Source organism: Phaethon aethereus, assembly GCF_964289735.1.
Source record: "Phaethon aethereus genome assembly, chromosome: 7".
In the NCBI taxonomy this organism is placed as follows: Eukaryota; Metazoa; Chordata; class Aves; order Phaethontiformes; family Phaethontidae; genus Phaethon; species Phaethon aethereus.
Window position 1 is genome coordinate 12656341 of NC_138583.1, and position 18114 is coordinate 12674454.

The window sequence follows — 18114 nt, forward strand, 5'->3', positions numbered from 1 at the left end:
CTGACCCTAGACTGTATCACCTGATTGTGAGCACAGCACATCATTCTGGGGCGCTTTCCTTCTTAGGTCTTCAATAATTCACTCCTTACTGGCAGGAGTTTTATCATAATAAATTAGGCCTACAAGAAAGCATGCTAAATCTTCACAATACATACAGTTCCACTGGCTTTTCTGATCTCCTGAGCTTCTAAATCTGTCCTTCTCATTCCCTCTGAGCACAAGATCTCTGCTCCTATCTCTACTGTCCTGTTTTTTTCTGGGCATTTCTGGAAAAGCTTAACAGAATAGCAAAAACGGAAGAATCAGCTCAGAACACTGAAAACAGCATTCACAATTTCACTGCCTCAGAAAAGCATAGGTAGCATAGCATATATAAAAAAATGAAACAAGGGAAGACAGCTTCTGTTAGGTTTATTGTATACATATCCTCCAAACAACACATGACTTGGGAATAACTGTTACATGTCCCTATTTAAAAGACTCTACAGAACCCTTCAATGAAATTTCTACACGGTTATTACAGTCTCTGCTTTGAGAAGCAGATACAGCAGAATATATTATATTTCATGCCTATTGCAAGATTAAGCCCAAAACTACAGTTAATTTTTAAAATGTGCAGTATCAAATCCTCTTTTGACTGTATCTTGATTTCATGTAAAAAAATCCAAATATACCATGTGAATTTTTTATTTATTTTAGGTGTGTTTACAAAATCATCTAAAAATAAGACTTTCTGTGATGCATTTCACAGTGACTATGCATACTAGTTACACAATCAGCTGCTTGTCTTTATGAGAACTCGGTCATTTGGCAGAGTTTCATGTGGTTTACAGAAAAAGTACCTGCGACTTTGGAGAACTGTGGCGTTTTTTTTCTTCTGAAGTGTTTAATAAAGAGTTTGAGAATACCTTTTTAAACGAGGATTTACATTTAAGCAATGGCCTTGAAACCTCTGAAAGTTCAGTTCTTGTAGAACTGTTTCAACCTGAAGCTGCAAATGATGTATGACTTCACTTTCTGAAGCACAGACACTTTTCTCGAACGGAGACTTGTGAAGGAAAATTCTAACCACCCACACCTCTTACATGAAGCTCACAAAAAACCACTAGATGCAAGCAAGATTGTTTGGGATACCAGAAGTCTACCTACATTAGCCATTTGTTTCATACTACAGTAAATATTGGGTCAAAAAGTCACTGAGGGGGTCTTTGATCCCCCAGTATTAGTGCAGTGGTTGTTCAGATTATAAATCGGTAAATATTACCTTACTTCAACAGTTTATCTTACAGAATTAATTTTGCACATACTCTTCCCTTTTAAAACCTGAAGTTTACAGTGCATCTTTCTTTACACATAACAAACGTCATTAACAAAGCTGCACTTGCAGATCCCCAAGAAAATTCCAAGGCAAGGCAACCACTTCAAACTGAGATCCCCACAAAAGTAATTTACTTTCTCCTAATGCTTATCTGACTACCAACTGAGCACTCTGCCACATGGTCACAACTGAAATATGTGGAACGGAAGGGCGCATACCACTTGGAAAGATTTAATTCTTATGTTATTTTTAAAGCAAAATCATCTGAAACCGCAAACCTTTTTAGTACTTTGAATTTCATGTAATGAAATTATGTTACAAAATTATGTTACAAATGAATGAAATTCATGAAATGAAATTACGTTACAAATCAAGATTTACAGAACCACTGAGAATCATGCAGAATATAAAAAGTCTGTCAAAAATCTTCTACACAGATACTAGCCCATTGTTCAGTAAAATGGGTATTCCAGTCGGGCACAACCGTGCCAGACTGAGAGAGTTTGAATGCGTCCTGTATCAGGCCACATGCAGAGCTTCCACTGATCTCAGTACTAACAAATGAAGATCCACGGGCTTAATCCACTACTATTAAAACTAACATCGCTTTAGTACTACTTCAGCAGGGACAGGATCAGTCCCCAGACAGACTACTACTTGTAGTCAACCCTGTGATTGCCTGGGGAGAAGACATCCCACCTTAGGTGGTACACACCATATACTCCGGTCGTAAATGGGATGCTGAGCCCAAGCTGGTTGTTAATAGTACAGATCCATTTATTTAGTACTCCTCCTTGTTTTCAATCCATTTCATTAGCCTATTTGCAACCAAAATACTCCCCGCTCTCCGTTCCAAACAGCAGATTATGCCACTTAATGGCAATTAAATGTCCTAAAGGCATTAAAAAGGCTATTACCAAAATACATTTTCAAGCACGAGTATAAAACATGTCATACAGGCTTTGAAATTCATAGTGAGTGAGCCTTCAATGCGAACGTCTGTGTTGGGGTCATACATCTAGGGTTAACACAATGCTAATCTTCAGTAATAACTAATGATACCGACACTTTCTCTAAACTACTAAGACAATCTGAATATATGAAAATTTTAAGATGATAAACAATTTCTTACTCACCTTTAATAAGTTTCTCTGATACGGACATTGTTGTTAAACCCCAAACCTAACAGCAGGATAAATAAGCAAATGGAACAACACTTAGCAAGTTTTACACTTACCTATTTACGCTTCAAAGCTAAGCATATCAGTTCAAGTTATGAAAAACATTTTCAGTTAATTAGTTAATTAAAAAAAAATCCCTAAAACTTTGTTGATGTTAGAATCCTACTGTTGGAAGGAGGTTGAAAAGTGAAAGGGAAATCAGTTACATCACCTCACCAGAGAGACACAGGAAAAGTATTTGCAAATTTTTCTCCAATTGCATTAGTCAATCTACTAGAATACCTCTCCTACAAACTGTGTCTCATTCTCCACCAGAGATCCCCACTAATAAATACATTATTATTGTTAGAACAGATTTTTTTTTTCTTAGAGATCGGCATAGCTACATTTAATAAAAAATAACTATGAGCAAATGCAAAACAACAGTCTAGGCTAAGCAAATCACTCCTTTGAAACTGTTTATTTTAAATGTTAGCTAGAGCCCACTTGTTCTCACTTATCTCATTGAGTTTGGATATGGCTAAGGATCCCACCTACTCAGAGAGCATTTTGACTCTATCTATAGAAGACTACACCGTACTGAAAGTGTTTCTTCCTTTTGATGTGAGATATGGCAACAAAACACTTCAGTTCTAAAATATAACTAGACAGCAATATGAAACATAGTAGTTACTAAAATTCCCAATGACAACTGACTATAAAGTTAAGCTAAAAAGATTTAAATAGGGTTGTCATAATGGCAGGTTTTGGCCTAATGAGTGTCCCATATTCAAACCTGATTCAACTCACTGCAGGACAAAAATAAAGAATTATGATCCGGACTAACTAGCTTGTTAAGGTGTTTCACATACAGCCCTGCCCTGCTGTCAGATACACCCTTGTTATTCAGGGACATGTCTTGGCTATATTTGGAAATCTGCTTTTAAATCACCTAAAAAAATTAAAGCTTCCATCCCTTCCTCTTTAGTACTGAAGTCTAATAGATTTCACTGTCAGAAAATGATTGAAACTTATCACACACACAACCAATGGAACAATCAAGGATATTGGGTACTTTGTGAAATTTAAAATAAGACCTGTTAAGTGTATTTCCTTATTATTTTTTGAACATTCATTATAACACAGCTCTTGCTTCTCATCTGTACCTCTTCACCATGTCTTTATTTCACAAATAAGAAAACCTGAGCTTGAAGAAAAGAAATGATCACTTCTGGTCTCCTAATTTCCAGTAACCAATAATCTATGGTCTGTAACTTTCACTGAGGTTTGAACAACTTTGGGGGATGAATTGCAACTAATAAGCAAGATGAAATTGTGAACATGAAGTCATTCTATAGCAGTTGTCTATTATAACAGCTCTATACTGTCAAAGTCATCCTTTTTCTGGTGGAAGTGGGAAGTCAGGGTAACTTCATTCAGTTGTAACAACAAAGAGCAAAGCTCCAAAGATGACAGGGCAGCACGGATGTTTATTCAAGCCTGAGCACTGTCTCCACACCAAGTATCTCTATCCATGCGCTGTGTTTTTTCAATACCTAGTGGTAAAAGTTACTTTGTTCATAATGTAGGAACTCATTATACAAAGTAACTAACAAAGACATGAAATAATGTTAAATCTCTGATACTACGTTTGAGGTTTTGGGTTTGTTGCAGGTTTTTTTACACCGAGTTATTTTCCATAACTACTACTGAAATTGCATATCACATATATTTAATGCAATATCCTCCTATTTCCTTTATTTATGTGTTTTGATTATCCCAGCCTTTGCTTATGCAGAGCTGAACTGAACTGAGAAACTTTCAATTACCTCTTTGCCAATGCAGAGTTGTACCAAAACCTGGTGATAATTAGAAGAGCTTCATTACTTTAGGACTCTAAATTCTTTAACAAGCTTCAATTATTAGTTCTCATGTAAAACATTCTGGTGCTTGTCTGGTCTATCCTACTTGCTGAGATTCCTGCAGAACTGCAGGGCAGCCTACAGCTACCACTGAATACTCAGTTACATATGAGATGAGTTCCTCACATTCTAATTCTATTTCATTACACAAAATATAGTTAAATTTATTTGTAAGTAGTATCTGTTAAGGAAAAAGTCCAATAGCCTATGCTGTCATACAGACTGCATTAATAAACAGGATTAAAAACCTGAAAAAAATATTGAGAGTGCTAGAAAGTTAAGGGATGGTCGAAAATAATCTCTAATTAAATAATTCAAATGTATTTAATTAACTAGATATAATCTTAGAGTATCTTCTTAAAAGCATTTAAAAAAAATAACCTCCCTAATAAACCCACATTGCTCTTAAACTGACGAAATTGTCACAGTATGCAAATAAAAATCTCACAAAAATTATTAATCATTTTATCACTTGGCATACCTCATCCTCACTGTAGGACACTACCCACAATAATCTCTTCACAGTACTTTTAGCTTAGGCCTGTCCAATACACTTCATTTTCTACAGGTACATCATCACCAGCCAGGATCATTGTTAAAATTGGGGATAAATGTATTTTAATTATTATCAAACTTTAATAAATTCATGTTTCCAAAATATGCACTGAAAACAAACCAGGAATGAGGGGCCACTACTCAGTAGCTCCTCAAACTGTGTATGTCCCTATTTACAGATGCACCTTACAGCAGTGAAGCTGTGGCTGGCTACAAATCCCCTACACCTGCCACGGTAACAGAGGATCGCTTTTCAAAGGTATCTAAACACAAGGTGTAATCAAGCCTTGTAGTGTACCCAATCACTGAAATTCGGTAGATGCAAGCGATCTCTTCCATCCCCTCTAAAGTAACAATACCAGACTCTTCTTTCTTCCCGTCTTAAACCCGTCACACACTAACATTTCAGCTGCATATATTCTGATTAAATCCAGCCATCCAAGAACTAAAACCTGTAAGAATTCCCTATTGCAGGTAGGTATTTCTAAAACCAATTTAAAATATTAAGTTACTATTCTTGCTTTTCATTTAAGACTAAGTAAGCCTCTATAACGAATGTGCTCCAGATATGAAAGGGTATTAGAAACACTTCTTTCCCTCTGCGCTTTTGTGGAGAACAAGGCAGGATAGTTAATGCTCACAGAGCCAAGGCAAAGGCTGTGTCTTCCCAGATCAGGCCAAACCGTGCTGAAGAGCTTCTTGTGCAGAAGCGCAGGACGGGTACAGCTCACCCCGTCATCTCCACTGCCCGTCTACCACCCTTCTTCTCTAAGGCAAGGTGACAGCAGTCACCAAGACGCAAACGTTCACCTTCCCCAGTACAAATGAGCCTCCGGACTGTAAATCCTATGACTGTGAACGTAGCATTTTCTGTGTTGTTTTTATTATGAGCGTCAAGGTTGTCAACTTCACAGCTCAGAAGGCAATTAGTTGAGGCAGAGGTACAATCTCCCAACAGAGCAGCTTTGGTAGGAAAAGAGCCCATGTGCACTATGAAAACCTGCTGCAGAAGTACATAGCCTCAGTTTAGTAGCAGACTGCATCACTTCTATGTTGCTTTGAGATAATCAGTGAATTTAAAAGTGTGTGTGTTATAAACTCAGAGACAGCATTCAGCGAGTATTTTCACCTTGTAGATTTATAAATTGTTTTAGTCTGCAACCTGCATTTTTCTGACTAACATTTTTGATTGATGGAAACTAACTACAATCAACTTTATTACACTGAGACACAGTCTTATAAATATGCAGCTGACCCTGTGAAATGTATGGCACGCTTTATTAACATAAGTTAAAATGAAGATTGAAATCTAAAAGCAAAAGAAACCCAAACTGCTTAAGGAAAAAGTCACTGCTGTATGTACTTACGCATGGCATTTTGGCTTTTTTCTTATTAAAAAAAATAAAATTGAGAGGATTGAACTTTAACACTATGACCGTTATGTAGCTGGGCCAGATTTCAAGCTAAAGACTAATGTGGTTTAGCTACTTATGAAATAATTATAAAGTACCTCTACCCTTCTAAATCAGGAGCACTGACACTCATCAGAATAATCCCCTCAGTTAAGTTCCTGCACCTACTACCCACTGAACCCTGGCAGTGCAGAGTCTTCATACGTGGTAAAGTTAAATGGCAGGAAAATCACCGTACCATTTCTGTGCAACTTATCTCTAGGTTTCAAACAAAACCCCTGCTTATCTTTTCTAAATTCATTGACAGAATGAACAAGAAAATTAGCTTCCTCTCCACACAATACTACTCTTAAAAAAATGCCAACACAGCACACCCCTTTGGAAGATAATTAATAGATTGTTTTTAGCAAGCATTACACAACCAATCCCAAGTCAAAGTTCCGGGATAGCTTAGTACTATTTCAGTGATAACCCTCTGACCACCTGCACCGTAATTCACTGGGAGGGAGAGGAAACAAAAAAAAGATGTAGGGAATCTTTAATATTCAATAGTATGAGTCAGCCACTGAGAAGGTTAGCTAGCTACAGCTCTCAGCCACTCTGAGCACACTATTGGAAATGCTATTTTATTATGCATTGAACTGGGAGACATAAGTACACATTAGCATTGCACAATGCAGCACAATTTTGCAGGTCAGCAACACTTTTTGAGACAAGTTTTTTGTTGTTGTTAAGACCCTGGCTACAACTAGAAGCAGCACAGCAACTGCAGGCTAGATTGTACATTTTTTACCTTCCTTGACAACCACGTTAGAGAAAAACCCTTGTCACTGCAGTAGAAACAGACCACCAAAGCCCTTCCAAGAGAATAACCTCATCTTATCTCAAATGCTTGCTTTACAAGTTCTGACATCAGTGAGAATAATCAGATCTGGAAAAGAGGCTATTTGCTATAAATACTAATTTAATGGTTTGCTGTTACACAGTGCTATAGCCCCTCTATCTGGTAACAACCAGCAATCAAGACTCAGTTCCCACCGAACTAGAATCTTGAACTTTAACAGTAATGATGCTGTGAAATGAACAATGTGAAGATAATTCAATAATTTTGGTTTCAGAAGATAACTAAATCTTAAAATACAACTTGCCATCTCTAATGTTTTAGAAAACATTTTCTAGCTATAAGTTTTAGGAAAAAGTCAGTGTTGGCATATATCTAACTGAAGAAGTAATACAGAGAAGAACTGTACAAAACCAGAAGTATTATTTTCTAGAATAATAATAAATTTAAAAAATTAAAAATCAGGTAAGGAAATCATTTAAAAGTGATATGCAAAAAAATGTATGACCCACATGACTTGTTACAGTCTAGAGCTAAGCAACTACAGTCCCCCACAACACAAACATTTTACTACAGAACATATTTTAGGCAAAAAATAAACAGGGTAACAGTGTATTTTTCACGGTAGTGCTAAACACACACAAAAAAGAAAATGCACTAATTAAAACTCAGTTCTAATAAGCACATGTCTAATAACGCTTACAACTTTTAAAAAGTAGCACTTTAAAGCTGATGTACATTTATTTACACAGTCATGTTTTGTAAGCATTCACACTGCAACCTAAGAAACAGTAACAGATTTATTTACACAGATGTTCACAAAAATTGACCCTGATTCTGCAGATGCATAACTCTACAAAAGACCAAAGGCATCACTCACACACCCTAAACTGGGCCTGTATGTTTGCAAAATTGGGCCATATAGCAATCTCATCATAAAAAACAAAGACTCTAAACTACTTAATTCAGTACAACTTCTACATGGAATACTATCAGGATATTTTTTCCTCAATTGTTTGCTAACAAAATTGCAAAATGCCTCAGTGAAAGGTCTTTTCATACAGATTAAAATACTAATTCATTTTTCTACAAAGAGCACCTACCACAGCACCAATATATATGCATTGCTAATGTGCATTTTCCCTATGAGCATAAAAGACAAAGTGGGAGGGCGGGGATGGAACACAACTAGGGGGGCCCTTAGAATTGCCAAGAGATTAACTCAAATTTTAAAAGAAAAAGAAAGGCCATAAAATCAGAGAGTAACCAAAAAAAAGGAGATGTTAAAGCAGAAAGAGGAGACTTTGAAAGTTGTTGGGCTTATTTTACAGGGGCAAAAGCAGGAATTTCTTCAGGTATTTCAGACCAAAGTTTCATTTTTTCTTTTTACCCAGTTAGGTTTTTATTGGACAGCGAGCCTCTCCCATTCTACCTGAGCTTTTCCCAAGGTTTAATTCTTGCAGAAATACAAATTACTCTGAGGAAAAAACATAATCAGCTTGGACTTAAAAATCAGTTGCTAAGCATGATATGAAGTGAGTTATCTTTGAAGCTGAATAGCTTGTCTGCTTACAGTCAGCAGAACTACACCACAAAAAAAAAAGTCAGGAGTAATATGTTGCAAAAAAGACCTGAAAGTCATGGAATCCTCCTCCTTACACACCACATGAGAAACACAGCTTTGGAAATGCAAAATACTGCCCTTGGAGGACAGAAAAGACAGAATACTGGAAGAATTTTGTAGGTTTTACTTATTTTATCTATATTTTTAAATATTACTAGGGTAGTATTGAGCATACTGATAAAGTTTCAGAAACAAACATTTAAACAGTTAGCAATAAACATTTAGTAAATGTATTTTTCCCTGCTGTTACCAAATTTCACCAGGAAGAGTTGATCTATTTAAGTATTTCTTCTGTGAAAAGGACACTGACATTTATAAATGTAGTTGCTATTTTAATTTTCCTTGTGGCTGCTTTATTCATTTTTCTCCTCTTGAATGCATTTTACCAAGGGCCCCAGAAACCTGCGTGATAGAAAGTAAAAACCCACTCAAAAAACACTTGTCCACCTATGTGCATTTACCTTCTCCGTGTGTTACCTGGAAGTCCATCTGAATGCTCATCCTCTGCTCTTGTCCTGGTCAGAAGTGCTCTCACCTGGCAAGCCCATCTGCTCAGCCCTCACAGGGAGCTACCTTCCTCCACTGAAGATGTACTTTACTCAGTGGAGTGGCCTGAGATGAGGTATAAAGGGGAAGGTAAAAGTATAAAAGTAGGTTTAAGAGCTGTACGCCTTGGAATTTAGTTCTGAGCAATGAGAAAACACAGCCCCAGTTTTGATCTGGAGCACAGCCGCCTTATTAAATGAGACTTCTAACCCTCAACTATTATCAATCCAAGAACTAAGTCCCTTAGAGTAAGAAATCATCTCCCTAACACAAAGTATCTTGCTGTTTTTCCTAACTGTGTTTTTTCTACTCTTGTAAGCAAAAAAAATGTACCTACGCTTAATAGTAACAGTGACAACAAATCACTCCCAGAGCAGAACCTCTCTGAAAGACAGAGACTTTCAAATTAAAAAAGATGCACTTCAGCTTGGCATTCAGTCCAGTTAGCCACAATGAAACCTCTGGGTTTCTCTTCTGAACTAAGCTGCAAGGACAAGCACCAGAACCAAAGTAGCTGTCTTGTTGGCAAAGACTGGTCCTGAAGTTACTACAGGCTTTGAGGTCCTGATCTTCCTCGAAAACAGGTACTGTGCAAATGTACAAATACCTGCTTATATTTTGTGTGTACACGCGCATGTGCATGCACACACGCGCACAGTGAAGATGGGGACATTGCGAACTTGTTCAAACTACAAATAATCTCAAAAAGAAATCGCCAGGATGAGAGACATAAAAATGTCTCTGGGTTCCATTCATTTATTTATTTATTCATATGACTGACCAGGTAGTCCTACACAATTTTACTAGGCACCTTTCCTTGTGCAGTTTCTTTCCTAACAAGTCATGGGAGAAATCAGCAAAACCTAACACTAGTATGCTATAGGTACGTCCTGAAAACCACGAGCTATAGAATTTAAAGATAAAGTCAAAGCCAAATCCATAACAATCCGTGTATTTACTGGGCTTTGCAGGAGGTTTCAAAGCAATGAGTCAGATGATAAACGTACTGCAACACTAGACACAATACTGTAGATAGGGACAGGTCTTTTGCTTTAATTTTTAATTTCCATTTTCTGTGGGTTTAGACAAACCACTGACATTACTTTAGCATAATACTTTGCAATGAATCAATATTTTAATTTAATAATGGTATTCTGTTGTCAACATATAATACATCACATAATGTCCTTGTACAGATGCTAAAAAAAAATATGCCAAATAATATGCAAGGCTTTGCTTTTATCAGTGATCACAGGTTAAATCAATGTAATGACAATCCTTACAGCCCCCAAAAGAATGGTTAAAAGGCAACATGGAGTAATTTCAGCCATATGCCCTCCTCTCATCATACCAGTGCTGTGAAAACTCTCCTAGGTCATGGGATTCCAGCAACCACTTCAATAAAAGGAACATAGAGGAAATATATCTAAACAGAATCAATGTACATATCTATAAGTGGGACTTTTAAATAAACATTCCACCTCCTTATGAACTCAGTGGCAACTGCGCTAGTTCCTAACTATAAAGGGGATTATAAATGGAAAACGGAATTAAATCCAGGGTCATCCAAGTTTATTGAAACAGATTAAGCAAGTTATACCTGTAAAATATGAAAAATAAAATAAAATGACAGTAGACTCACACTTTAGCAGTATTACTACGATTCTGCATTTATTAATTTTATCTTGCCAGTAGCCTCCCTGTTGACAAGTATTTAAGATGGGAAACACAAATCTCATCATGTCTGTAGCACATTGACTCATGATATGTGAAGAGAAAGTGATCAGGAATGAGGAAGAAGCAAATGCTTTCAGAACTCCCAGTTGTTCGCTTCAGTGTTTTTTTCCAGTTCAACATCTTTTGATGCATTATAAATTGATAAATAACTGACATTAATCTTAGTCAATGCTAAAGGCACGTGCTTTACAGTCATGTGTGTTCCACTTGATTTCAGTGACAGCTCATGATCATAACGCGAAGTGTTCACAGATACATGTCATTTGTTGGCAGAATGTTTTAGAGCTCTGGGAAGAGTAGGATTGGTTTTACTACAGTTTGGCACCTCCCACAACACCCTCCAGTTGGTGAAAACCCCGCAGTTCCATCTAAGTGTCATCCTTAATGTGAAAAAGATATTTGAGTCAGTACAAAATAAAACAAACAGCTTTTACCAAAATGTCAGTGTTGGTAACAGTTCAGCCGCCAGATGCTTGTTACTTGAACCCATGGCGTGCATAACAAACAGACAGAGATAATGGCTAGGATAAACGACTGGATCAGAAAATCTTTAGCAGGAAATCAAAGTATACTCAGGCTGCAGTCTGGAGTCATAAAAAAAGGTCACAATTGGACTTCACAAGATATATTGATTAAGAGTTCTGTAACATCTCTTTCCTTGGTTACTATGCATTAGTTGAGCCCCACCTGCCTGACCTCCATTCTCTGCATTAGCCTTTAGTCATATGAACACAAGAGAAACCACAGTGCTACTTCATATAAGAATTCCTGTGTGAATTCAGCTAAGTACAGTATCTCAATTTAAAGATAATAACATTACTGAAGAACTCAGAATACCATGAAAAATGCATATTGGAAAAATCAGGGCATGACTCTCTAGAAATGAAACCAATGCCTTGATAAAAATAAAAACTCAGTGGTGTGTTCCAGCCAGTCGGTTGATTTTCCCAGTCTACAGACTGGACTATCCTTCTAAATCAATGACTGATTTTTATGTTGAGCACTGGATAAAGAGGCTTATGCCGAAAAGCCATAGTCTGTGCATGACCATGAGAAACACATGCAGGCATAAGACACAGAGCGAGATTTGATAGCAAGTGGCTTCTGCTTAGTCAGAACCTGAAAGATCTTCATCAGAACTTTCAAAACAGCTAACAGATAGCTTGACTTTGAGTGAAACACAACCAAGAATTATTGTCATTATGCACACCCACAAAAAAGTAAGAGATTTCACAACATCTCCTCAGATGAATATACATACAGAGAAAAAGCTTTACCAGCATTTATTTCAGGTGGGCAATCATCAGGCTTTCTGGAGAAATAACTCTCAATTTGCCTTCCATTTTCCTAAGTCCTATTTTGAGCCCATTTTAATGTGTTAAAACAATTAAATAAACGGCAACATGAACCACTATAAATAAAGATAGCCGTTTCTTTTCTTAAAAGCTGTGAAATGCTAAATAACCTATGACTCCTGCCCACACATGTGCCTTGCCAAGCCAGAGGATCTCTCAAGGGTGTGCACTATTTTGAAAGCTGGGGCATCAGATTTGTCATGTCAGATTTGTATTCACATGGTACAACGGGATCCATGACTTTCATTTCAATAGCAGCTGGAGCAATGGGCACAGAAGGAACATACAGCTCAACCTGGGAAATGAGGATGGATTTGTTTTAAAAAATTCCCTTCCTTCCTAAGAACTGTTAGTGAGACACGCAGATATTTGCTTTGGGGTGACACCATGTCAGCAGTTCATGGCAGAAAGATTGCATTTCTTCTCCCTCTCCCCTCCAGTGGATACTGCAGTCTCAGAGAATTTCACATGTAGCCTCAGAGATGCTTATATGTATCAGGAGACTGCAGCTGTAGGCTTTAAAAAAAAAATTTCCACATGCCCTACAAATTCAAATCCTTTTTTATGTAATCTATTTAATCTCCCATTAATTATAATCTCTGCTATCAATGTGCCCAAACAGGGTCAATTTCTGCTGGATTTGCACTTCTTGCATTTCATGCTATAACCAAGCTGTACTTAATGAGGGGAAACACCCTACTGTAAAAGGTATTAGCAGTTTCCCTCAAACAAATAAAAGTTACAAGACTCTGCAACTGTCAGGAACATTTCAAGATTGTGGGTTTTCTTCTTCCTTTGTGTGTCTTGTGTGAAGGAGAGTCCTGCCAGCTGAACATTATTTATTAATCAGGTTATTATTGCCTTCTATACCTCATAAGGAGACAGCATAGAGGGGTGGAAATTGCTGTGGATTTCTCTTACATACCCAAAAAGAGAGACAGGGGAGGAAGGATGAGACTGCAAGGCAGCGTTTAGACCCCGACAGATCCTGGTAAGGTAAGGATCCCTGGTAAGCCCAGGCAGCATTTCAGACGCACACTGGTCACAGCAGTTTTAAACACCATGTAAAACATCTGGTTCACACAAGGCTTGAAAACAGAGGCACAGGTTGAAAATCAGGCTCCCTTTGCTGTTTTCTGTTTGTCTTTTTTTTTTTTTAAAGTGCCCTGTACAGCTCCCTACACCTAAGTGAAATGGGTAGGGTTCAGCTCCACAAGAGATTTTCCTTCTGGTAACATCTGACTTCCTTAGGTTGTATCTACAGAGCAAGCAGGCTCAGACATACCTGTAAGGGACGGTTCTCTCTCAATTACCATAGCAGACACTGAGGAAGCGAGTTACTGCCTTGTTTGCTCTTCTGATTTAGTGACAGTTTTATTCGTAATCATTCCCAGCCATCCACCACCTGCACACCCACCCACCCACAAATACAGGTCCAATTTGCTCTTCTCCCGATTTTGTCAATCCACAAGATCAGGTCGCTCTGCATATACTCTCTGCCCCAGGGCTCATCAGCAAATAGATTTAATGGACAAAATAAAGTTCAAGCGACTTGCTAACAAAATCCTCCAGCGGAATAGCCATACATTAGCATGCAAAAGGAGAGCCCTGAACTGTAAAAGCAATTCAGGTGGTAGCATTCAACTGAATTGACGTTCCTAGCAGACGCAGCTACGAGTTAATGGAGAACACATGACTTCTCATTTCCTATACTGCATCCAAGAAAACGCAGATTACTATAATACGGTATAATTGAGCATTTCACTAAATAGCAGCGCACAGAAGTTCTCTTGGCACGGATTCCATTTGTCCTTGATAACCTTTACGAGAAGCTGAAAGTTGATGCACCCAGGCCAAATGAATTTTCAGATTTAGCCCGAATCCTTAGGTTTGTCCCCGGGAGGGTGGGATGAGCCAGCTACCGAGCATCAATCGGGGAACTAGCCCCCTCCTCTGCTTAAAAAAACAGTCAGTTACGGCAAGACGGTGCTGTAGCTACACACAGGAGCCAGGAAAGCGTTTGGCTGCGTCTGCACATTCGCGGGGTGCCCTGTGCTCCTTCCTGGTGGAGCTGGCGGCGGCTCTTTCAGGAGCCGGGCGCTGGGACGGAGGGAGCATCCTTCCGGAGCCGGCTTCCATCTATTTCAAGAGAGGCGACTGTGGAAAGCCAAACTCCCTCACCGTCAGAGAGGAACAGGCACGACCCACCCCACACCTCCCGAGGACCGCTCTCCCCGCTGCTCCTTCTGGGAGCCGCCGCTGCCTGGGGGGGTCATCAATCGTCCCTCTTGCTCAGACACCTCCCCGCATCTCCTCAATACCTTCCGTAGACCAGCCGGGGGGGGGGGGGGGCTGCATCTTTCCTACAAACCACAGCGAAATGTAGTCACCTCAAATGGCTGCTCCTGCCTCACCATCCATCACACAAGCGGGGAACTCGCCTGCGGGAGGAAAGGGGGTGCAAGCGGGGGAGGGAGACAAGAAGCGCAAACTTCGGAGCTCTCTGGCCTCCCACAGGGCAGCAACCGCACGGGAACCCCGCGTCTCCCCGACCGAGGCACCGCCAAGACCCTGCCGGCGCCCGGCAAACACCGAGCTTTGACGGGGAGACGCGAGCAAGCGGGCGCCCCGAGGGCGCGGAGCGGCTGGCTTCACTTACGGATTTTGGGGGTCGTGCTGGCCTCCGGCGTGGTGGTGGTGGACTCCTGGAAGGGAGACAAGGTCCAGGACGGCGCCGAGTCGTGGACGTAGATCTTGTAGGAGGAGGTAGCGTGTGCCGCAGTGGGCCAGGCGGGCAGCGGCGGGGTGCTGGGGGCGGCGGCCGGCGGCCGGGCGCCGCGGCCGGCGGTGGCTGGGGGGCCGCTGGCGGGCGGCACCGTGTGGGGCGCGGCGGGGTGCCGCGCCGCGGTGGGCCGCGGGCCGCCCCGCGCCGGTCCGCGGGTGCCAGGGGGCCGCGGGGGTGCCCGGCTCATCGTGGTGAGGCGGGGGCTGACGCGGCTGGGCGGCCGCGGCGTGGCGGCGGCGGTGGTCTCCGCGCCGCGGGGGGGAGCGGTGGGCTTGGAGAGGAAGAAGGGGTCCTGCCCCACGCCCTTGGCGTCCATCAGCTCTGTGGGGACGTACTCCTTGACAGAGCCCACCACGATCCACTTGAGGAGCATGAGGCTGAGCCCCAGGCCGATGAAGCCGATGAAGAGGGGCACCACGCACAGCCACGTCTGCTGCCGGTTCCAGACGATGCAGTCGCTGCAGCGCAGCTCCCGCGGCGGCCCCCCGGCCCCATCCCCGCCCGGGCCCCCCGCCGCTGCCGCCTCCGCCGCCCCGGGCGCCGCAGCGCCGGCAGCCCCCTCGCTCATCCTAGGGGCCGTCCGCAGCGCCGCCGCGGCCCCGGGGCATCAGCGCGCCGCCGCTGCCGGCGGCATGCGGCGGAGAGCGGAGCGGGGCGGAGGGGAGCGCAGCGGAGCGGGCGGCGGGAGCGCCCCGCTCAGTCACGCCGCCGGCATGGCATGCCCCGCGCCGCGCAGCCTCCCGCTGCCGCGGAGTCAACGGGACGGCCGCGCCATCCGCCGGGTGCCCTCCTCCTGCGCTGCCCGCTTCAGCCTCTTCGCTCTCCCTCTTCTCTCAGGTTTTCCTTTTCTTTCTTTTTTTTTTTTTTTCCCCGGGTGGTAAGTCGCAAGAATCAGCCTCCTCGATTTATTTTTTTTTATCCCAAGCGTGCGGGTCCAGCGGCGGGCAGGCACATTCCTTCACATTCACGCTCCTTCTCGCCTCTCCTCTTTTTCCTCTCCCCTCGGGGCCGGGGGAGCGTTTCTTTCCGTCTTTCCTTCCTTCCTTTCCTCCGCTCCCTCCCCCGCCCGCTCGGCTCCTGCCTATGCCCGGCCGCGGCGCAGCAGCATCCCCCGGCTGCTCCGCGGGGAGGCGGCGGCGCGGCGCACCCGCCACTCCGCGGCCCCGCGGCCAACCCGCGGCCGGCGCCGGGCCAGGGAGGCCGATCCGCGGGCGGGGCCCGGGGGCAGGAGGCACGGCTCCGCGCGGCTCTTCCGCGCTCGCGCTAAGTCCGGCTTGGCATCAAAACTCCGGCGAGGGTACCCGAAAAAAAAAAAAGAAAAAAAAAAGAAAATGCACACACACACAAAAATATTAAGATGAAACCCTGGAGGCGGGGGCGGCAATGACCCAGTCGGCAAAAAAATACGGATCCGGCAAATAAATAGGCACGCAGAAAGCTCCTGCCAAGCTTGCAGCTTCTATTCAATTGTGTATTCCTATCGCAGAGCTAGGGAGGCAGGCTAGCGCGCAGAAAGTAAGGCGCCTCCCACCAAAGCCTAATGGTGGCTTCTTAATGCGCACAAGATAAATAAATGATCCAGGCAAACCCCTCGGGAGGGTGTATGCTACGGCAAGCGGAGCCTAGGAAAGGGACGAAAGGAAAGGAAGGAGAGGAAAAGAAAAAGGAAGCGGAGGGAAGCGCCTGAACCCCTCCTGTGGTAGCAATCCCGTAGGCTGCCGCTGTGTGTCAAAAGAGACATGTGTGTCGGGAGCGGCGGGCGGCGGGCGTGTGCCTGGGGAGGCGGAGGCGCCTCCGGAGACGATTCCCAGCGAAAGACCAGGGCTCAGGACGAGAAGATGTTTTCCGATGCCGATGCTCTCCGAAAACTAACATTAAGCGGCATTTCGTTGTTGTTATTTCCAAAAGGGATTCCCTAAAGGAAAACAAAAACCACCAGACACCTGCAACAAAAGGACAGTCCTTTTCAGCAGCCGGGGGGCAACTGGCGGCACAGGCACACACTGAGGCTGCAGCTCTCAGGATGTTGCGAGACAAGTTTTGATATTGAAACTACTACTCCAGCTTTTTGATCTACTCCGGAGTTGAACTCCAAGTTCAATGTGGTCAGCCGTGTGTGCTTTCCCTTCACTTACTGGACAAAGCATGTAAACAGCTAGGGTGGTCACTGAAGGGTCCAGTGTACCAAAGGGTGGTTTATCACCATTTTCACAATTTTAGAAAATGGTCTATAAAATTATATATGTACTGATGTTTTTAACCCTTTCATCTGAACTGTTACATCATTGGTGTCATTTCCTGGTATTGACACGTAAGTGTAATTTTCTTAGTAGTGTATTTAAAAGTATATTGTTGGAAACAAACTGTGAAATGCATTTGTTCTATATATACACAGACAAATACAGAAAATAAAATACTGCACCTGAAATGTATCTCCTTGAATTTCTCGTCAGAATGAATGTTAATGCATTTATAACAGAATATCAATTACATTAACTAGACATCTAGATTATTGTTACTTCAACCAATCCAACTGGAGTTTGGCATCTTCTCTAAGACAGGTCTATGCTAACAGCTATCAGGAAAATGTATCCTTTAAACACTTTCTCATTAAAAAAGCAGTTTGACATTGGAAAACACAAATATATGGGTTTCTAACCCTTCAATGAAGAGGCAAAAGAATTAGGAGGAAGCATTTAGAAACAACCACATGAGCATTGCCCAGTACACAAGTGGATGCCCAATAAAGCAAGCAAATGAGCAAGACAGGGAATCCAGGATTTCTTACAGAAATCTAGAACCAGGTACTTTGAGCCATGAGTGGCTGTCCTGCACAGTCCATGCCTTCCTTGCAAACTA

At 42.2% G+C, this 18114-nt stretch overlaps 1 protein-coding gene across 2 annotated transcripts in view; it reads right to left on the bottom strand.

Annotated features, from left to right (window-relative positions):
- Window positions 1–16821, bottom strand: part of NRG3 (neuregulin 3) — a gene marked incomplete at its 3' end in the record, with an annotated part of 410289 nt that extends 393468 nt beyond the window's left edge. For both annotated transcript variants that reach the window (XM_082002522.1, XM_082002521.1), the window contains exon 1: window positions 15130–16821. In XM_082002522.1, coding sequence (XP_081858648.1) covers window positions 15130–15823 — 694 coding nt within the window. In that variant the 5' untranslated portion in view covers window positions 15824–16821. The remainder of the gene's footprint in view (window positions 1–15129) is intronic.
- Window positions 16822–18114: the final 1293 nt, after the last annotated feature.